Here is a 21,873-nt window from a genome sequence, read left to right as displayed (position 1 = left end):
TACTTACCCATTTCCAGTTTAACATTTAAATTTCCCGATTGGTGAGTGCGGTGCAGAGTCCCGCGCATACAGCTTTTTGCTTCTGCAGAATTATTTCCTCAGGGGGTTATTCCTATTTTCGTTGACTAAACTTCCTGGCAATGTGATAGAATGAAGAAAGCCAGCGACTAGAAATCAGAAGCGCTGGGTTCCAGTCTGAGCTAAGTGACTAAGTTGTTTGATCTTTCTTGGCCTCCGTACCCCCATCTGTCAAATGGGGTGGGTGTTGGGTTAAGTCTGTGGGGATCCTGAGATCTGGCTAGATTTTATCTTCTTGTTCCTTATATTTATGCCAAAAGAGAGGAGACCTGCCTAAAGGCAAGAATTCTTAATCAGATTTCTTCTCCTGTTTAATTGTTTTATTTATTGACTCTTGGTCTAGCCATATACAGAAGTAGAAAGGATGGCTCTCTGCCCCCTTTCCCCTAGGCAGTTATCACTTTCATTTGCATTTATTTATGTTGTAATCGGCATCAGATTATTGCTTTTTCAGATGGCGTCTGGCTCTTGAATAAGTACCTCTTGTCAGTCCCTTCCAAGTCTGAACTGTTGACTTGAGGATTTAAAAGTGTCTTCAGATCCAGCTTTCATTAGGGGCCTGGGTCCAGAGGAATTCTTGAGCTACTTCCCTGAGTCATGCATTGGCCTTTTACGATGCTTCTATTTTTTGTCATACTTACTATCGCAAATTGAAGTTGAATTTTTGGTGAATAAATGCTAGAAAAGGAAGTCAATGTATATGTAACCGATTGTAATGGAAGATGTGGCAAAAGGACATGATAAAGCCATTTAAGGCAGTTCTGCGTGGGAAAAGCCCCCATAGCTAGTGAGAGCTCCAGTGACCAGCAGCGCGTGTGTCTTCACGGGCGGGCGTGGTTATCTATATATCATGGTGATAGTCTAAGATCCGGTCGACCTTGCTTAGCCCCACAGCTCTGACCTCCACTTCCTGTGAAGATGGGGATGTTGACCATGCCTTTGGTGTCTGAAGAGTGGTAACCTGCTCTCTGGTGAGGTGTTCGTTCATTAAACTGGGAAGACCCGCTGTTTCTCATCTCCCTTTTTCAGGGGTAGCCCAGGGCACTCTGTACACAATTCCTATTTTCCTCTGGGGTTTTCTGGTCCTTAGAGCAGTTTGCTTGGAATTTCTCCCTAGGACCCACTGTGCAGAGATAGGGCTGAATATTTTTTTGTATCTGAGAAGGAGGGTAGGTTTTGCTTCCAAAGAAGCGCTTTGCCTGAGATGGAGGCTTCACATTTTCTACCCAGGCTGGTTCTGGAATGTGATTTCCATGCAGGGAAACTGCGTGTCAGACAAGGTAGGCAGTGGGAAGGGGACAGCAAGGAAGGGGTAGAAAGTTGTGGGCAAGCCGGAAAGTTTGGACAGGTAGAGGGGTTAGAGACTGGAGACAGCACTCGACTTTTCAGGCGGGCAAGGGTGGTGGCGGTGATGGGCTTACACACTAGGCCCAGCCCGTCAGGAGAAGCATGATGGGTCCCAGCCAGCTCAGAAATGGTCTGTCGGGGCGCACCTTGGGTGAGCAGTCCTTGCAGTCACTTGAAGTTGCAAAAAATGAGAAGATGTAGCTGCTGAGGTCTGGCTGAGAAACAGAAGGGTCCTTAGAGAAAGACTTGCAGGGGAGGAGAAGGACTGACTGGTTTGCCCTGCAAGGAGACCAGGAGAAGCCTGGGCTGGGGGCGCCTTTCCCAGGTCTCTCTGAGGGTGTGGAGCTTGTGTCCTGGGCCCAAGTGACCGCCGCTGCCTCCTGACCACAGAGTCTCCCTCTCATCTCATGATCGCTTTATCCTGGACAGGGCCTACATGTGTGGTAGAAATTCCTGACTCCTCCAATCCCATGTGGAATCAGAGTAAGTGCACTGGGGAGGGCACTGGGCTGGAGCAGTTCTGTGCTTGAGTCCCCTGTTCCCCTTCCAATCAAAGCAGAATCAGGAGTGGCTCCCTGCAGCCAGTAATCCTTTAATTGGCGTCCACTTACTCCAGCGCAGATGTGGCCACATCTCCGGTCCCTGGAGCGCCAGAGTGGCCTGCCCATCCCAGAGCGGTAGAACCTGGAGTCTCCACCCTCCAGGGTCCGGGCCTCAGACCCCCAAGCTGGGATCTGTGGGGGGCAGGTCAGGCGAGCACTTCAGAGCATTGCAGATTCCCTAGCAGGAAGGGCAGCTTGCAGCAGAAGGCAGTAGGTCTTCGTGGGGGAGGGGACAGTGGTGGGGGCAGGACCAGCGGAAATCTAGGGCTTTGTTGAGCTCGGGGCTGAGACTTTTAAACGAGTGCAATCAAAAGAAGGAAAGACAGAAGAAAATGGAGGAGTGGATGTGTGTTTGATTCACTTACCCTGCTACCAATGCCTTGCCCTGAGATTGGCCACAGGCCTGGGGCGCTTGCATGACCGGAGTTGAAGCTGATGTTGCTTCGTAAGGAGGATCTCACTGACCTCTGACCTCAGTTCCTACGCCTTCACTTGTGGAAGAGGCTACCTCAGTGTACGTCTACACAGGTACAAGAAGTCTGTCAACCAGAAGGGCATGGACGATATCCGTACTGTGCCCGGAAGAGCTCACAAGTGCCACGTGACGTTCACAGTCCAGCAGCTTACGGCGGGCACTGGCAAGGGGGACATGTTCCCAGGGGGAGCGTCCGGCCTGGTGTAGGGCTCTCCAGGCCATTCCACCCAAGGACTTACTGCAGGAACCTGATAATTCATCAGAAAAAGAGGTGTGTTCCCTGATCAGTATTTTCACAGCTTTCCAGGGCTTTTCTATCAAAAAGACCTCCACTCCAGACTTCCTCTGTGTGGCCTCGGAGGGCACAACAGAATAAGACTCAATAAAAGGAAAAAAGGAAAAGCCTCCTGAAAACGAAATGGGCTGCCTGGAGGGCGACTATTCCCAACGGAAGGTGGAGGGCATACCACGCATTGACGCATTGACCACGTCCCCTTCCTGCCAACTCCGAGCGGTCCCGCTGACCCCCACCTCCGTTTCCTCCCTTCCACGTGTCCTTGCACTCGGACCTCTCCCTGCTCCAGGCCAGGGAGCCAGCCCTGACCCCCAGGAGCTCCACTGTAACACCCAGGGCCTGGCTTTTGGCCACTCTTGTTGGGCGGGCCTGGCTCTGACCTCCGCTTCAGCTCATTGGGCTGCTTCTGTCTTGTTCAGGAGGTCAAAGTTTGCCCTTTATAACCTAATTCCAGTAACTCATTACTGCTTGATAATGTGACTGGTTCCCTCTGAGCTCTTCTGAGAGCAGAGGTAGTGAGGGAAGGAAAAGAAGGGGTAAATATGTCAGGGAAAAGCAAACAATCCTCCTCCTAGGTCATGAGGAAGGAGGCTGGGTGGGGGAGGGCAGGGAGAGCTTACAGTAGGCGTTCGAGAACCTTCTAAAGAACAATGTGCATTTTGAGGCAGAGGTTAGTAGGACTCCGAGATGCCAGCTGGCCTGCCCTCCTTCAAAGTGGAAGTTCTTATCCGATGGTCTCACGTTCCCCTATATTTTGAAGGAATTGTTGGCTACTGCAAGTCAGGAGAGCAAAGGGGACGTTGGAATCTTGTTTGGAGCCGTTGCTCTAGGGAAAGAAAAAGGTCAGCCTGGGGAGCCGGGAAAGGATTGCCAAGCTGCCCGAGACCGGATTGAGGTTAGAAACCAGTTAGCCAGCCTTGTCGCTAGAAGCCACAGCCAGGATTCCAGGTTAGGGACTGACAAGGCAAATTTAGTAGAAGGTCAGGGGCCCAGGGAGATGAGGCCTCTGAGAAGAGTACAGTTGTCGTCAGGGTCATTGTCCTCCCTACACTGTGCCTGTGTCCAGACGGGGATGGGGGAGCAGTGGGTAAAGGAGCCAAGGAGAAACTCACGGGAGGGCAAGGTAGGGGTCTGGAGTTGCCTTAAAGCGGACAGCAGGCTGAGTAGAGGGAAAGATAACAAAATGGCATTTTAGAGGTGGAGAAATTCCTCTGCTGAGGTTCAAGTGATGGGCATTTGATTGGGTTGCTACAGGGAAGTGGGGGTGAAGGTCTTCGAGAGGCTGAGGTCAGCGGACCTGCTGCCAGTGCGTTGGCTGAGTTACTAGAAAGGCAGAGCTGATGGCAGGGACCCAGAGCCTGGTACACAGTGGCGCTCACTGTGCAGTGGCCTGAACTCAGTAAGTTCAGGGGGAGGATGGTGAGGCACGTGGAATGGTGTCCTGGCAGCTCGTAAATGTTGGGTGACGTCTGCTTCAAAGGAGAGCGGAAGGGGAAGAGATGAAACGAAGCTGGAACAGGAGGCGTGTTGGCCCTCACGTAGAGCGCAATGCGAGGGGCACAGTTGGTGGGGGGCAGGTGTCCCAGGAGCCACAGCCGTGCCTAGACAGGGACCAGCTTCCCCAGCTGAGCGACACATGTTAATGAACAGTAGCCTAAGACTTTCCTACCACAAGCGCCCAATTACTGCAGGGCCCTGGGAAGTTCAGAACAACCAGGAGAGGGGGTCCTGGCACCAGTAAGAAATTCCTACAATGCTTTATCAGTACGTGTATCTGATAGCAAACCGGGGACGATGGTTATTGCCAAATGCAGAATAGCATGAGCTTCTCCATAGTCTCCCAGCAGCTTGCATGAACTTCTCTCCGAGGCTGTCTTTCTTTCAGGCTGGAGAGGTGCAGATTATCACCTTCATTTCTCTACCCTCAGCACCTGGCATAATGCCCGGCACAGAGTCGTTAGCAATTATTTAATAAATATGTGCTGAAGGAACAGCCGCGACCTACAGGGTCGTAAAGGGAATGCTTCATTCCTCTTTCCGAAGAAGAAAGCTAAAACTTGGGGACGGGGAGCCATCTGCCCAAGGTCACATTCGGTGGGGAGGAGAATTAGAACCCAAGTGTCTAGACTCCCAGCCCAGGATTTGACAGCCCTCAACACGTCCTCCGTCTCCTGCTAGACTGAAAGCTTAGAGAGGAAAGAGATTGTGCCTTTCTGACCTCTCCATCCCCGAGTGCCTTTGCACCCCTTACTCAGCTCTGCCCCTGTCCTCCTGAAAGTCTGCTCCTGACGTCAGCACACCACGGGAAGCTGGAAGGATGGATCGTACACTAGCTGACAGGAGCAGAAATTACAAAGGTTTAGACAAGAAGGAAAGGGAGTGGGAGATTGGGAAGATGAGCTTTAACTAAAAAAAGGTACAAGTTTGCACTCGGGATTAAAAAAAGACTTTACAACCAGAAGTAGGGAAGACTTAGGTGAACAGTAGTTCATGCTGAGCACGCACAGGCTCAAAATCGATGAAATGATTTGGCTGCGAAAACACTGTTGCTAGCGAGCGGGGCCCAAACCCAGGGAGGTGTTAATTCATTTGTAGGCCGCTGTGGGGTGACCTCTGTGTGGGTCACTTTTTGAAAAGGAAATTCATCAATTAGAGGGTCACTTGGGTGATTAGTGATACCAAATCTGTGGTCATAGGGAGAGGTGGCCTCAAAGGGAGGTCTAGCTTCCTGGTGGAGCAGAAAAAACCTTCTAGATCCGGCCTAAATTGTCCATTTCTCCACCTCCTTCACATTTGAACAACATGCCCACCAGGCTCTTCTGTACCTCCATGCCTTTGCCCACTCTGTTTCTCTCCATCTGGAATATTCTGTCTGTCCTCTCCACCTCTGCCCCAGCAGTCTGCTTGGTGAGCTCCTATGTAATTTTCAAAATCCTTCTCAAGTTTACTGCCTTGTGAACTGTCCAAACCCAAACCCCGAGCAACCCACTCTTCTCTCTATACGTTCATGCTCCCTTACATACAGTTCTAAAACTACACATTTCATCTTCGCTGTGTTTTATTTATATGCCTGTTTTTCCGGTTGGACGAAAGTTTCTTGAAAGCACAGATCCCGTGACTCCTACCTGTAGCACACTGCCCTAGCACGATTCAGGGGTGTTCATACAACTTAAATGCACCAAAACTTCAAGCTTGCTTTCAAGGATTTGGATGTGGATGACTGAGGCGCTTTAACACATGCACCTCCAGAAAGCCAACAACAAGGGGACAGGGAGGCATGTGGTCAGGAGACAGATTTGGGCTCCCTGGGAGAAACTGTCTTCTTATTGGTCAAGACTCCCATTCTCCCAACAGAAGCCTGATTTGAAGCAGCTTGAGCAAAGAGAACTTTTTTAGTACACAGATTTGACGAACGGGTCAGACTGCCGACCTACAAGAAGGTCAGGGATAAAGCCAGATTTCAGGAATACCTGCAGAGATGGACCCGAAGCCATCAGGACTCTGAGCCCCCCGCTTTTGCTCCTCTTGTGGTCAGCTTCCTTCTTCCCCGCTGCAGACTGGCCTCCTCCATCAGGCAGGAAGCATGGCTGCTGAGAGCTGAGACCTCATAGCTCACCGCTCCCCAGCACAGAGAGGCCACTTTTCTCCCCCAGTTCCAGTTAAAAAACTTGGTGAAGGACTCCCACTGGCACAGCTTGGGGGTGATGCTTACCTCTGTGGTCAGGGAGCCCGGTACCACGATGAGCCTGGAGTGAGTCAGCTGCCAGCCAGCAGAGGCCAGGGATGGGGTCCTGTAGGAGTCAGGTGGCTGCGGGTGGGACCACACTGGGAGAGGGAGGGAAGAGCCATTTCCAAAACAAGGGGGAATGTACATGTGTGCAACTTCTGGGACCATAGTCACCCAGCTCCACACACTTTCTGGATGCTTCCAAGGATAAAGGAGAAAAAAAGAATGGATAAATATTGGTCACTCCCAATATTCAGAACCAGGATCAGGCAGTGCTTACATTCTTTCTCTTGGAAATCGTTGCATGGTTGAATAGTTTTCTGAGCATTAGGACTCCACCATTTCCCACCAAGGTGCCCAGAAATGGAGGCTGTGTGGAATAGGAGGTCTGATCATTCTAGAAGGGTTTTCTGAGCCCTTCATCTATGCTAGATAATGGAAAGGGAACCCAAGACGCATCCAGAGGGACTCCGTGGAGATGTGTGGGCTCGTCTAAGTCGTGGACCAACAGTCACTGGCAAGGCGAGGGCCAGCGGAGGCCGCCACCAGGAAGCAGGGACCCGGTCGCCGGCTGCCTCGGCGCCCACCGCGTGGAGTCCAGGCTCCAGGCGGCTCCATGTCCCCAGGCCTTCGCCCGACCGGCTCCACCAGCTCTCGGGGTTTCTGCACCTTCCACTGCGCGAAGGCCGCGGGGCCCGCGCTTCCCCAGCGGCGAAGGGGCCCCGGGAGCCGGGGAAGGAAGCTTGGCAGGAAGCCCGGGTCCTGGGGCCTGGAATTTGGGGCACAGCGGGAGGCCTCCCCAGGCTCTGGCCCGGATGCCCGGGCCGCTCCCGGGCGCATCGGGCCAGCGCTGCGGGGTCCCCGCCTCGGGCAAGGCCCGGAGCGCCCTCCCACCCCCCCCACCCCGCGCCTCTGGAGGCCGCGCTCCTCGGCCGGGCCGGGGGAGGGACAGCAGCAGGTGACGACGGTCGGGCCGCGGGGCTATAAATAGGGGCGCGCGTCAGCCGCGGGCGGGAGCGGCGGCCGGCAGGGCAGGGGCCTGGGGAGCGCGGCCGGCGGCGGGATGGGGTCGCGCAGGGTCCCCGGGCGCGGCTGGGGCTCGGGCGGGCGGTCCGGGGCGGGGGGCGACGGCGAGGACGACGGGCCGGTGTGGATCCCCAGCCCGGCCAGCCGCAGCTACCTGCTCAGCGTGCGGCCCGAGACCAGGTGCGTGGCGCGCCCCCCGGGGCCGGGCTGGGGGCGGCGGGCGGGGGCCGAGGCGACGCCCTCCTCCCGGGGAGTGGGGGGGGGGCGGGCTACGACCTGAGGCGGTGGCCGGGGCGCGGTGGCCCTCTGGGCCGTCAAGGCTCGTCCTGACCCCTCGGGGCCTTCGGGGCCTCGGGCCTCTGGCAACGGGAGGCTCGAGAGCGGAGACGGCGGTACTCTGGGGGCGATTTCACAAGGGCCCCCAAGGCCTGCCTTACCCCTACCTGGCTTCCGTCCCCCCTCGGCCCCTCGGCCCCCTCACCCCATACTCAGCTACTCCCTGGCCTCGGATTCCACAGTGAGCGATAAGGAAAGGCAGTGGTGAAATTCCTCCCTGGCTGGAAGGGAGGCGGGGAGCACACAGGGTAGGGGCCCAGTGTCGGGGGTGTTAAGGAGGAGCATGAGGTGTGGGGTGGGAGGGAGAGGCCCACCCTGCCTGAGGGCCACTTAGCTGGGGGGGAGGGGGTGCGGCGGTGGGGCTCACCGGGAAGAAATAAGTCCCTATTTCTGGGCAAATAAGATGTTCCTCAGAGCCCAGGGCTGGGTCTTCCCCCAGGATCTTCGTGGGGGCTGGGCAGGTACAGGGGTGGGTCGAGGTGCTGCTTGGCCGTGTCTGGAGAATCAGAGCTTGTGGTTCCAAGGGAGCCGGTTTGCGGGAGTGGGATGCCAAGGGAGGGCTCCAGCTCATGAGCCCTGTCTGTACACTCCGCCAAGAATTAGGGGTGGGGTTTCTTTGTTTTAGGAGCTAGACTACCCACAGATAGAAAGACACACAGTCAACAGAGAGGCCTATGGGCACTCAGAGGCACCCAGACACCCAGGGACACGTGCCCTGCCACGGACATGGACATTTCCTGCTCGCCTCCGAGCAGCTCAGTTTCCCTCCAACACTGGAGCCCGTTTTCCGAAGGGAATTGTGATGCTTGGCTGTTGGGACAGTGGTTGTGTCCCAGCCCCAGAGCTTGGCTTCTTGTAGTTTATGCAGAAAACAGCCACTCATCTGAGAAGCTGTCTGGGGACCTCTTGTCCTCCGTTTCTAAAACAGCACAAAAACAGACATCAAGGACATTCAGGAAAAGTCCCAGGCACTTCCTCGTGAATTGGCTGAGTTCTGTTGACCTTGGAGTTGGAAAAGTTCAAATGTAACCGGAACCGGTTTCTGCATAAAACTCGTCAAATGGTGTCACATGTCTGGGGCAGGGCTGAGGGCTGGTGTTAGTGACTGAGTCAGACTGGACGAGGCCCCTGGCTGCCAGGAAAGAATGCCCCTTCCTCTGAACCCTTGGCTCTATGGAAAAACTGGAGTGAACCTCAGGCATTTGTTCCGATCTGTGGTGAAGCTGAGTGCCTTGTGGGAGCCTCACACTTGTCTCACACTTGTCACGGCGACTCGACTCGGCCACTCGCCTGGGCTTTGCCTCCAACGTCTGGCCTTTGTCAACACCAGGAGAACCCACAGAAGCGAAGCCTGATGGAGGGAGGGGTGGCTTGAAAACCAGGCAGAACAGGGAAGGCAGTGGATCTGGACTGGCAGAGAGGACAGCTACCTCACTGAGGGGACATATGGTAGATGATTTTTAATTGCCTACCTGATGAGCAGAAGGCAGGGTCCCAGCCTGAGCACTGCAGGCAGGATGGAAGTGGCTGGTCCAAGTCACCTTGCACCTAAACATGAAAGTTCTTCAAAGGACAGTCTTTTCGTCAGGCGTTTGGAGGAGGCTGGGCTGGGGCAGTGGGAGAGAGGGCTCTGTTTTGCCCCTGCTGGCTGGCTCTGGACCCCCACAGGTCCTCAGGGACAGGGAAGTCCAGATTTATCTCACCTCTGGAAAAGCCTCTGGCCAAAGAAGGGAGAATGGAACTGTGAACGGCTGTGTTGGGGTGGGGGGAGCGATGCCTAGGTCAAGGCCTGACTCTCACGTTAGAGCGGGCAACCCTGCGGTCTTCTGTCCCTCGCAATGGCCTGACTGCCTTTGGGAATGGGAAGAGGACCCAAGAGGTGAAGGAGAAAGAGGGTCCCTTGAGGACTTGGCCAGTTGTCCTTGGCTGCAGCCCCCAGATGAACCCTGACTATCCCAGAGTCCTGATGGAGAGGCAAGTTCTTCTCCACGCACTCTTGGCTCCAACATTTTCTGGGTCTATGTCCAGATCCACTGCCTTCCCTGTTCTGCCTGGAGCTCACGAGGCATCATTCTCGGGGGCCTAGTGAGGATGGGCTGCCTCTGGGAGCTGATGGACAGCTGGGCTGGGGGCTGGGCCACCAGAAGCCTTGGCCCCGGTCTAGAACCTGGCTCTCTGTGCCTATCTCCCCTCGCTTAACCCCACGGCCCTGAGGTGGTTTCCAGACTGTAGTCAGCTCAAGGGTATTTCCAGTGCCCACTAGGGTCAGAGGTCCACCATGCAGGTAGTTCCTGTATCCCTGTAGGTCCAGCTTCATAGGACATCTGCCCTCTAGGACCTCATCCCTCTAGGAAGTGGGACATGGGGGACTACAGCAGGGTAAGGAGCTATATTCAGGTGGAGAGACACTCAGAAGTTTCAGAAATCCCTACCCCCTCATTTCTTGGATAGCCTGGTCCACCTGGGCTCAGAGGAGCCCTAGAACCTATATATGTTTACTACAGACAGCTTTGGAAGACCTCTTCTGTTCTACTTGGGTCAGGCAAGAGGGCTCAGCCTGAGTCATCAGGCTAGGATTTTCCAAGAGCCTTTTATGTCCCAGAATATGTAAAAGCCAGGATGAATGGGAGACCCTGGTTTCCATAGCCAGTCCTGGCTCCCTCCAGGCTCACGTTCTTGCTTTACCGAGAGAGCCTTCCTTCCTGGGCCCTGCATCGCCGTTCTACACAATGCAGGTGGCATTAAGAACTCATTAGGACTTTTTGCACCAATGTCCGATGCCCTTCGCGGTCAGTAAAAGGAGCCGTTCCTGCTTGGGTGAAGCCCCGAGCCTAGCTTTGGCCCCGTCGACAGGGCATATGCAGAGCTCCCACCCGCTGAAGATAAGGTGCCCCCGTGGCGCAGGACCCCTCCTGACCCGGCTAACAGCGGAAGGGCGAGGCCTAGAGAAAGCAGGTCGGGACAGAGCGGCTCTCTCTAGAGAGAGCCAGGGCGGGGTCTCTGTCCCGGCGCAGGGTCTTATCTGCTTGCAGGGGGCACCTTTCATTTTCCTCTTGGAATTAGAGAGCTGATTCTCTCCCTCTCCTTCCCAGGGAAGAAATCCAGACCCAACAGAGGAGAAATCTCTCAATTACGAGGAGAAAGGCAAAGGAAGTTCATGGTCAGGAAAGGATGGAGTTGGCCAGTGTCTTGGAACCATGGGAGGTTCTGCCCACGCAGCCTCCAGAGGATTTTTAAAGCTCTGAGCAAAGGCAGCTGCGCCCTTGCTCTTCCCATCTTCTCTGGAGCAGCGGCTCCCTCTGGGGGGCAGCACCCTTCCTGTTTGAAAGATGCTCGTGCATACCCTCTCTCTTCCTTCTTTCTCTTTCTCTCTCTCTCTCCCTTCCACAAAAACAGCTGTTGAATGCCTGCTGTCTGCTGAGCACTGTGCTGGGAGCAGGAAAGCTACAGAAAGAGCTCGGTCTGGAAGGCAGGGCAGACAGGGTTTAGCGGAGCAGACGGAAGGAGGGAGGGCTTTCCAAGCAGGGAGAATGGACGTATGGGCTCAGAGGTCAGCAGTGGACATGTCCATGGCAGTTAGGGACAGGACTGGTTCCCGTGGAACATGGGTGTTAGGAAGTAGAGAACCGTAGTGGTCATGGGGGTGTGAGCCGATCGGGGAGGACCTTAATTGCCCAATTAAGGAGTTGAGACTCAACAGGGGGGATTGTCACATCTTTTTCAGGGAAGTGGTGTGATATGGGGGGTGAAGGAGAAGGGGGCCGAGGTGGTCCTCAGAAATGGAGCTCTGGGGGGGTCTAGACCAGGACACGGCAGGAGTAGCGAAAAAAGGAGAAAGAAGGCCAAGCATTGTGGACCAGCTGCACTTGGAAGCTGGAGGAGAGGGAGGAGTCCAAACGGCAGATTTACAGTTGGGAGGATTCTGGAGGTGGCCGCAAACCCAGGAGCCCTGCAGGGGAAGCCGTGTTTTGGGGCAGAGGAGGAGTTCTGGGTGTTGGTTATAGAGGGACAGGCTGTCAGTGGAACATGCTGTAGTTGGAGACGTAGGGACAGCTGAAGGGGGCCAGTGTGGAGGGAATGGCCCCAAGGTCTCCCCAAGGGCCGTGGGACAGTGGCCCTAGACTCTCCCAGAGGTGATCATATTAGGAAAGATGGAGAGGCAAGGCAAGTGTCCCTGTGTGGGTCCTCTGCCCCCAGTGGCCGACGTACCCCCCGGCCAGTGTCCACTTTGAGCTGCCCCGGGGTAGGAGGGCTAATCAGGGCCTGTGGGCATCATCACGGGCCGTGTGCTGGTCTGACGGAGCTGGGTGCCTCCTGGTTCCCGCTGAATTAACTGCTTTGTCTTTCTCCTCTTCTTTTCTCTTCTAGCTGGTTTGCCTTGTGTGGCCCCTTTAACCATACTTTAACCTATTAATGGGTGTTCTTCCAAGCCACCTGTCTCCTTCTAGGAATGGGGGCTCTTCTCCCCCAAAGACTGAGGGTTGAAGCAGGAACTGTCCCCCAAGGCTGGAGGGCTGCGGGGTACGGAAGCATGCCAGGCAGCCCTGAGACCCTCTCTGGGGGCCAGTGACCCAAGTGCCTGGCACGCATTTTTCTCAAAGCGCAGCCCCAAGGAGCCTTCTTCCTGCCTAACCATCCCTCTGGACTCGGCTGCATTTAATGAGCTCTTGGTTTCAGATACACTGGTGTCTGGGGGTGGGGCCACACGCTAACCAGAGCAGGCCAACTAAGACAGCTGGTCCCTTTTAATAGAAAGGCCTCTGGGCCCCAGATGGTGGCCAATTAATACTCCGCAGAATGTTGTTGGTGTCGCCTCCTTTCCTTGCTTTTTTGGCCTAATGATTCCATTTGCTGTTTTCGCTTAGCTTATCAAGCAACCGGTTGTCTCACCCCAGCTCTGGAAGGTAAACGCACATTGCATTACATTTCTCTGACTGCTTCTTTTTCTTGGGTCTGGGTGTTGAAGGGCCTCTGGGAGACAGCCTGTGCACTATCGGGGGAGGCTGCATGGGGCGAGGGGAGGGGTGGAGGGCGGCGGGCGGGGAGTGTGAGAGGGCACTCTTGTGAGCACGGAAGGGTCCCACGGGGGCCGGAGCTGATGCCTGCATGGGCCACTGAAAGGCATCTGGGGACCCAGAAATAGGCAAGGCTTCCGGAGGTGCCTGCTGCTATGTCTCTGTGCCCCTGGGAGAGGCACCACGGGGCTTGGACAGCGAGCCACCAGGCATGGGACCCACTTCCCAATCCAAGGTCCCCCCTGTGTTTGTCATGCCACATCTAGGTTGCACACCTTATTGCCGATCTTCTGACCATGGTTCCTGCCTTAAATGGTTTCCTCCTGAGTCCCTTAAGTTCTTCTACCGCCTCTTTCTCTTATTCCCTTCTCCCTTGGCTCTGTCCACCCCTGCAGGACCGTGCACTCTTTGAGGGCAGGGAATACCGTGTTAGTGCATTACTGCTTTTGCTTGTTCCCAGAACCCGCTGCAGAAGTAGGGCAGGACCCAAGTGGGCCCACAGTCGGGGTTCACCCACAGAATGCCTGTCCTCTCCTCCCGAGCTGGGGACAGCTTTTTACCACTGGCTGAGCTGACTTTCATAAAGTGGGAACATTTCCTGGCTCTCTCCCACCAGTTGGGTCTCATCCCAGACTGTGGTAGATTTGGGGAGAGGTGCCTACACTTTCTGTACACAGAGAAATAGGCCTGCAGAGCCAGATGGTCCCCGACTAGCTAATAATGTCTACAGACACGCTTGGGACCTACCATGCATGTATCCTCTGCTGTAGGAGAGCCTTGCGGAACCTTGGTTCTTCGGTTGGTACAGGGTCTCGGTGGGTGGAAGAGAGGGCATCACAGCCAAATTCTAAGGGGAGTGCTAAGTGCTAAAAGAGAAAGGACCTTAGAAGTTAAAGCAAGGTAAAGAAGCTAATGTAAGGGCAGTATTAGGTTCCTCCGAACACCACAAAAGCCAGTGATGCTGGTGTTCCTTAGAAACACACGATTAGGCTGTGATCTCCTTATGAAGTCACAGAGTTGGAAAGGCTTGGAGGTGTCAGGGTGGGACCAGGCCATTGCCAGATGTGTGGACTTCTGGCTCTCCAGGACCCTGGAAGCAGCACATCCAGAGTCCGGCAGAGTGGTCCGGAGGAAGGGGACAGAAGGGAGGTGACATTCAGTGGACAGCTTATGCAGGAACTCCCCCGTCTCCTTGAATGCACCCCACACTTACCTCCCAGAGGGCTTTCGGCTAGCCATGCCTTTGAACAGTTAACGTGTGATTTTTCCACGCAAACATTTTCTATAATGTAGCTTAGAACCTAGTGTGGGAAGTTTGAGAAGATGAGTGTTCTTTCCTGTTCAAAATCAGTACGGACACAAAATAACTACTTGCTGCTGAATATTTAGCACAAGCACTGCCTCCGCAAATTTCCTCGAAGCAGACTTTCCCTGCTTTCTCACGGTAGCGCATTTCCGGTAGCTTATTTCCTTAGACTCGTCCAAGCAGCTCCATCCCTTGAGGCTAAGCTGGTATTAGATCCAGGCTCATGTTTACGAGTAAGATAGGATTCAGGTTCTGGAGGGGGGACAGAATGAGGGATGTTTTGAATTAGCTGCGACATCATGGAAGTCCAATTCCTTTGGGCACAGCAGTTTCCTTGGGCAGCTGTTGGTTGGGATTTGGTATGCCCCGAAGTCAGAAATTTGTCTTAGTGTGAGAGCAGCAAGAAACGCCTTCAGATGTTATGTTCCTGAGTGTCCAGGAGTTGAATTCCTGAATGGGTTAGAGAAGGAAAAGTTGCATATGAGAGAGGAGTTCTAGGTGAGTGTCCTAGGGAGTGTCCTAGAAGCTGGACTTCGGGCCCAGGTCAAGCATTCAGGGGTGTGAAGAGTTAGGGTCCCCTTTCTGGGTAGTGTTTGTCGGGGAGGGCTACTGTCAACTCCCTGGAGGCCCAGGCATCTGCATTCCCGTGGAGACCCCGTGGCTGGAGCACTTGTTGGTCCAGAAGTCTCACTGCTTCCAGATGTGTTTCCTGGGCTAGAACTTTTCTCCTCAACCTCAAGTCCAGAACGACAGCCGCAGAAACGAGGAGTTGAGTGTGGAGGCTTCTCCCCACCAAGCACAGGGTCATAGCCCCTTGGTGCAGCGTTCCCACAGACCCCGCTGCCCCTGGTGGAAGGGGCTCGAGCAGACACGCATTGCCTGGGTGACCGCCCCTCCTCCGAGGCACAGAGAAAGGCAGACCCTCCTGCTTCTGATCACTTCTCCCCTCACCATCCTCACTGCTGCTCACAATGGGCTGTCTGAGTTGGGGGCGTGGGGAGGGCTGGTCACGGCTTGGGCACCAGATGACCTGGCTGTGTGGTTAACGCTTCACGCCTAGGGACGCATTGTGTCTCTGCTGGCCCGTGAGAGGGTTTGGCATGGTGGTTTGCTTCCCACGCCTGGGAAGGAGGGGACCTGATGGGATCAGCAGTGTTGGTGAGTCCACGCTGGACTCCCATGAGCCTGCAAATGCCCTTGAATTTGGGGAGGCAGACCGTCACAATGGAACTCAAAATCCTGGCTTTTGCAGGGGTGGGTCTTTTTATTTGGCAGTCCCGCTGGCTGGTCTCAGAGCTGGAAGCCATGTATCCACGCGAGCATGTGGCGTCCAGAGAGGGTCCAAGAGCAGACTCTCTTTCCTGACACCCCAATGAATGAGAGCCTACCCTTGGATCTGGACCCTGGGCATTGGCTGCCTTATTCGTTGTCTATTATGATCTATGCTCATACATGCGGGGGCATTTCTTCTGAGCCCAAACATTTGGAGAGGCCCCGGAACTGTGTCTCCTTGAGGGTTGAGTGGCTTTCCCTCTTTGGCATGGATGGAAGCCCTGCTGTGCTGGGGTCTTCATCTCTGAGGCTGGGCCTGTCCGAATGTGTGCCACCCCCATGCACGAGCTTTCCTGAAGATAAACGGTAGAGGGTAAAGCAAGGCTCTCTGACAAGGATGGGAAGGGGACGCCAGGGCTGGTGGTTCAGCATGCTTAGGAGCCTGGCCCATGGTCAGAAGCCTGCCTATTGGAATGGGTCTGGATCAGGATTCCATCCAGCCCCTCGGTTCCATCCCTGCCACCCGCCTGGCCAGGACATCTGGCTCCCTCGAAGAAAGACTTGCTCAGGTACTGGAGCCATGGCCACGGGATGATGGATGGATATGGTAAGATCGAAGTTGCTTTTGGACAACACCAGCCTGAACTGGGCGATACCAGATATCTTGGTGGGGTGTGGGGGGAAGACCACTCTGAAAATTTCTTTGCCTCTCCTAGGAGCACCTTCTGCTCCATCATTGCTCAGCTAACAGAGGAGACCCAGCCGCTATTCGAGACCACGCTCAAGTCCCGGGCTGTGTCCCAGGACAGTGATGCCAAGTTCACCTGCATCGTCACAGGTAATGAAGCCCTCTGTAGGATGCACACCAGGGTCACTGCACACAGAAGGGTCCCGGGGGGCTGTGGGTCCAGGCACAGAAGGGGTTGGCTCTTTGCACAAAACTGGGCAAGTTCATATTCGTTTCCTTAGCTTTCTCTCCAGCTGAATCTCCCTGAGGGGGCTGGGGTCCCTTTCTCCTCCCCTTCTGGAGCCACATACACGCCCCACGCTTCTTCAGAACCTATCTTCGGTAAAGGTTCTAAACCCTTGGGCAAACATAGACAACTGATGAGTCTTAGTTGCAAGGGAAGAAGCTCTCCAGCTGAAAAAGGTTTTTGAGGTCATTTTCCCAAATATCCCCGTTTTAGAGTTGAGGGTGTTGAGGCTTGGGCGTGTCAAGCCTGGGAGACAGCGATGTCTAGTGCTTCTGGCTGCAGATCACTTGGCTGGAAGGCGCATCCGTCCCCTTTCCAGCTATGTGATACAGAAGAGGTTGCAGAACCTTGCACGACGTTGCAGTGCCTCATCTGCAAAGTGGGGATGATAACAGTAGGAACCTTATAGGATTATTGTGAGACCGATTGCATCAAACCTGCAAAGCATTTGGAATAGTGCCTGGTGTACAGTGAGTACCATGTAAGTGCTAGAGATGAAGGCTACTATTACTCGCTTTTCCCTGAGCTCCACGGCCGGATTTGGCAGTACCGGAGGCAGAGTGATGGTCCTCTGTGATGGAGGAGGGTGGGGTGGGTGTACCCAAAAGCTGGCCCTGAGTATGGCCTCCCCTCCAGACCTCCTGTCACACCAGCCTGACCTGTCTGTGGGCCTGCGGGTCTGCCCCTCCCAGCCGTGCAGCCATCAGACCAAGGGGCCCAGGTTAAGCGTCCCTCTGAGAGCCCCCCAGCTTCCCCAGTAAATCAAAGGCATTGGTGGTTTCCAGGTGTGACACACCCTGATTCTGGGGGCCCTGTCTGCCCCAGCCATCTAAACAGCTTCTCTGGGACTGGGTTCCCCCAGGTAGTTCTCACCCTGACCCAGAAGCCTCTGAGCTCCAGGCAGAGAACCCCGTCTGTTCCAGGGGACTCAGACCTCTGCCAATATCCCTTACATTTGCGTGGCATGACCCGTCTTGCAACATTCATCTGTTTCCATTGTCCCTGGATTCTTACAAAACCCGGTGAAGTAAGTGCTATTGTTAGTCCAGGTTTACGGAGAACCCAAAATAGGTTAGGTGACTTGCCAAAGCCTGCGAAGTTGGTGAGAAGGAAATGCTAGTTCTGCTCTCTGTAGCATTTGGGGCTGCTTGCTTACTCCCGCTTTGTGACTTGTGGCGCTAACAGTTTTCTGGACAAACCTGGCTCTTTCACAGATGTATGCTTTCACGTCTGCTATTTTCCCTATATCGAAGGTCCTTCATTCTTCTTTTTAAAGGAAATTAATTTTTATGTAATCAAATGCATACATGCACGTAACACGCATCTTTAAATTACGCTAGCATCAAAGGACAGTGTTCACTCCTCCTACCGGTTTGTCTTTAGAAGCAACCGTTTTCCCCTTTTAGCTACTAGTGTATACGTTTAGCTATAAGGGTATACATTTCCACAATGCTGAGTGATAGTGTGACTGTTGCTAACTTTTGAGACTTCGGGTTTCTATGCTAGCTGATCTTCCTGTTACAGTAGATAGGAAATTAGCTCTGTCTTCATTTTCTCTGTTTCTCCTCACTTATCTTCTCAATGTAATGTAATGTCATAATTTTTGCTTAAATCAATATTTACTGTTTACCTTCTTTCTAGGCACTATTATTCATAACTCAAGATTGTAGTATACTACGATTACATTTCTTTCTTCTGTTTTTTACTTGTTAGTATTTCTTTAACTTTTCATTTAATTGTTTTGTTTTGTTGCTATCTATTGCTAGATTTTCTTATCCCATTCAGTAGCCTCTTAACTATAGTTTCCTACAAGGTGACTGTCTTCAGTATTCTTGTCAGCTGCTTTCCTTGGAGACCTCTCTCTTGGAGATCTCTGTTCTTCTGTTTCAACTGGTGGCCTTTTAGACCCAGACACAGGTTGTTTTTTTTTTTTTTTTTTTTAAGATTTTACTTATTTATTTGACACACAGAGAGAGATCACAAGTAGGCAGAAAGGCAGGCAGGGAGAGAGAAGGAAGCAGGCTCCCCGCTGAACAGAGAGCCTGACGCGGGGCTCGATCCCGGGACCCTGAGATCATGACCTGAGCCGAAGGCCACCCAGGTACACCAAGACACACAGCTGTTATCCTAAGTTTTCTCTTTGTCTTTCTCCTGGGTTTGATTCAGTTTCCTGGATCTCATATGTTCCTTTTTCCTGTTTTTTTCCTCTGGCTTTACTGAACTACATCCTTCAATAGTGTCATCACGTAAGAAGACATCCTACCAGAGATGGCACTACAACAGGAGGCGTGGTGATGACACACTTGCCACCTATCTCTCCTTCGAGCCTTTCCGCTCCAGTGTGACTCAGTTGCTTTCTGCACTTGATGCACGCTTGGCACCCTGGGATCTCCCTTAACCATCATCCTAGATGTCCCCTTTACCTCTCTCCTGTGACAAATTTCCCAGTTTTTATAGTCCACATTTTTCTTTTTCTTGATTTACATTCTTGTTTTGGTAGCTTCTTAGAGTATGTGGGAAGTAAATGTTAGACAACTCCTGACTGAAAAAATAATTTTTTTAAATTTTTTATTTTACTCTTGATGGAGAGTTTGGCTGGGTATGGAATTATAGAATTCTAAGTTGAAAATCATTGTCCTTGAGCATTTTGAAGACATTGTTGCATTGTCTTCTTTCTCCCAACATTAATGTTCAGAGCAGGAAGATGGTTTAACTCCTCATTCTTGACAGGAGACTGGTTTTGTTTGTTTGTTGTTTCCTCTCCGGAAGCTTGTAAGAAGGTTCTGATGTGTCATAAGGATGTAACTTGATATGAGTGTCTTTTCAACCTGGGGCGTGCTTGGACTCTTTCAATCTAGTAACTGATGGCCTCTAGGTCTGGGAAATTTGAGATCGTTTTGATGTTGGCTTGTCCCTCCTGTTTTCTCTTGCTCCTTCCTTCTGGAACTCTCGTTACGTGGATATCTGCTCCCCTGGACTCATTCTCTCCTTTTCTTTTCCTTTCTTCCCCTTTTATCTATATGTATTTTTGCTCTCTTTCTGGGAGATTTCCTCACTGTTCTCTTTCTACTCTTCCACTGGGCTTTTAATTTCTAAGAAATTCTTAATTTTTTTCCTGTGGCATCCTGATCTTCATGAATGTACCATCTCCTCTTAGCTCTCTGACACTAGTAATGATAGTTTTCTAAAAGTTTCCTTCTCCCTGCATAGCTTGAGTTCCTTCCAATTAGCTTTTTTTTTTTTTTTTTTTTTTTTTTTAATTTGTTTTCATCCTTAGTCTTCTATGTATAGGCTGTCTTCAGACGAGATCGGGCACGTTCAGGGTGGTATGGCCGTAGACTATAGGCTGTCTTCAGACACCTAGCGATCCTTAGCTGTCAGATAATGGTTAAGAGTGGAGACCAAAAATCTGGTTGTTGGTTCTGAGGAAGCAGGAGGGTCCTGAAAACCTGGGGCTTCCTTGTAGGGAGATCTGGCAGCCACTGTGGGAAATGAGAAGGCAAGTTTCTTTAATCCCTTCATCTTGGGCTAGCTAGCATCCCTAGTGAATACTCTTCCCCTATCTTGCCTGGGGGGGCGGGTAAAGATTTTCCAGGAGCTTGCAGATTGTAGGGTTGGGTGGGCTCTCATCAGAGAGCATTCATTTTATGCATACAATTACTACATTTTCGTTTCCCACAGAGTAGCCTTGCTCTCAGCTGTGCTGGCTTACCCTGGGGGTAAACTTGTACCTTTCCAGATAATCCTTCTCACCTTTGGCCATGGGGGTGGGAAGAAGTAGTTACCTGGCCGTAGGGAGGGGGTGAGGGGATCCAGAGATCTGATGGTTTTTCTTGCACCTTATAACCTCTCCTCCTTTCCCTTTCCCCCAAGTGATTGCTTGCAATTATGCCTTTCGGGGGCTTTTCCAGTGCTCAAAGGGTAGCTCTCTGTTCCCCCACTGCTACGTTAGGGTTCAGCTGTCCAGGCTCTGTAGAGCCCGTGTCCACTGTCCATCTGCTTTCCGACTTCCAGACTGTTGTTCTTCCTGTTGCTTGCCTCATCTGTTCTCCTCTTCCCTGTGGTTTTATGTCTTTTAATTAAAAAAATCTCGTTAGAGTACTCATAGTGGAGAGAGTGAAAACAGGGGATATGCTCATTCTGTCTTTTTACCTCAAAGCCTCCTCCTTTGCTGGAAAATTCCGTCTCATCTTTCAAAGCCCAGACCACATGGCTTATCCTCTAGGACATCATCCATCTCTAGCACTGCCACGGAAATCTCTTGCTGTATCTGTTTCTCTGCTCCTCCAGGAAAACTGTGAGATCTGTGAGGATAGAGTGCAAACCAGGCACACGCTGCCTTTCTGGAAAAAGCACAAAGAAGGTGCTCAGTACCTGTTGGCCAAATGCCTGTTCCTCTCGGTCGCAGCTGCTGCAGGGGACCTGGGCCACCTGAGAGGGGCAGGCATCGGAGACGGGTCTCCCTTCTCTCCCTCTTCCTTTCTACCCTTCGCAGCCATGGACTCTGAGAAGGATGTTGGAGAAGCCAGACAGGAGTCTGATTTCCAGAATCTTGGGGCATTTTATTCAATACCCCCCATTGTCATTATGAAGCTTGGCCCTGTTTTATTTTATTTTATTATTTTTTAAAAATATTTTATTTATTTATTTGACAGAGAGAGATCACAAGTAGGCAGAGAGGCAGGCAGAGAGAGAGAGAGGGGAGGAAGCAGGCTCCCTGCTGAGCAGAGAGCCCGATGCGGGACTCGATCCCAGGACCCTGAGATCATGACCTGAGCCGAAGGCAGCGGCTTAGCCCACTGAGCCACCCAGGCGCCCAAAGCTTGGCCCTGTTTTAAGCCCAACCCAAAGGAGCAAACCTTTATCCCCTCAGTTGAGATATCATCCATGTCTCATGATGGCCAACAAAGGCCACAGTCTTCTTTCTGCTCAGGAGCACCTGCCATGCCCAGGTCTCTAGCACTCCTATTTGGGGCTATAAGATTTCCAGAGCTCTAGGTATTGCTAACATTCATACCTTAGTCCCCTGTAGTCCCTAACTTCCTCCTCCCCACTCCTTGTCCCCCACACATAAAAAAAAAAAATCTCATGTCACTTGAGTTTTATGCAGTACATTAAGGAGGAGGTCTCTGTGATCGCCATAGTCCACCATCAATAAGCCTTTTCCAGTTAGCAAGGTGAGAATGTAGACTGGATGAGGAAGGAAGGGGGAGGGGGAAGCAGGATCCAGAAAAAGCAGAGAACAAAGGAGACAGGAGCTGAGTCTCCTGATCTGGAGAAGTAGATGGTAGATCGGTCTGTGGCTGAGACCGGCCTCCACGGGAGACTCACGTGGTGATCCCAGCTTGTGTCCGTGGAGATACAATGACCACCTGTGTCTGTCTTCCTCCCACCGTGCCGGAAGCATTCCTTCCTTAAAC

The 21,873-nt window shown here is 52.7% G+C and overlaps 1 protein-coding gene across 4 annotated transcripts in view; it reads left to right on the top strand.

The window, feature by feature from the left end:
* Positions 1-7,544: 7,544 nt before the first annotated feature.
* ALPK3 (alpha kinase 3) overlaps positions 7,545-21,873 on the top strand; it is a 46,149-nt gene continuing 31,820 nt past the window's right edge. Inside the window, exons 1-4 of one of the 4 annotated variants that reach the window (XM_059179930.1) lie at positions 7,648-7,730; positions 10,979-11,046; positions 12,752-12,790; positions 16,196-16,317. Coding sequence is in view for 3 of the 4 variants with exons in the window: in XM_059179927.1 (XP_059035910.1) it covers positions 7,588-7,730; positions 12,752-12,790; positions 16,196-16,317 (304 nt within the window). In the remaining variant the exon portion in view is untranslated. Of the gene's footprint in view, positions 7,731-10,978; positions 11,047-12,751; positions 12,791-12,862; positions 16,087-16,195; positions 16,318-21,873 lie in introns of those variants that run through there. The other 3 variants (XM_059179927.1, XM_059179929.1, XM_059179928.1) reach the window with 3 other exon arrangements.

Source organism: Mustela lutreola, chromosome 7 (genome assembly GCF_030435805.1).
Source record: "Mustela lutreola isolate mMusLut2 chromosome 7, mMusLut2.pri, whole genome shotgun sequence".
Classification (NCBI taxonomy): domain Eukaryota; kingdom Metazoa; phylum Chordata; class Mammalia; order Carnivora; family Mustelidae; genus Mustela; species Mustela lutreola.
The sequence above is the reverse complement of the archived record's forward strand: the minus strand, read 5'-3'. Positions and strand labels throughout refer to the sequence as shown.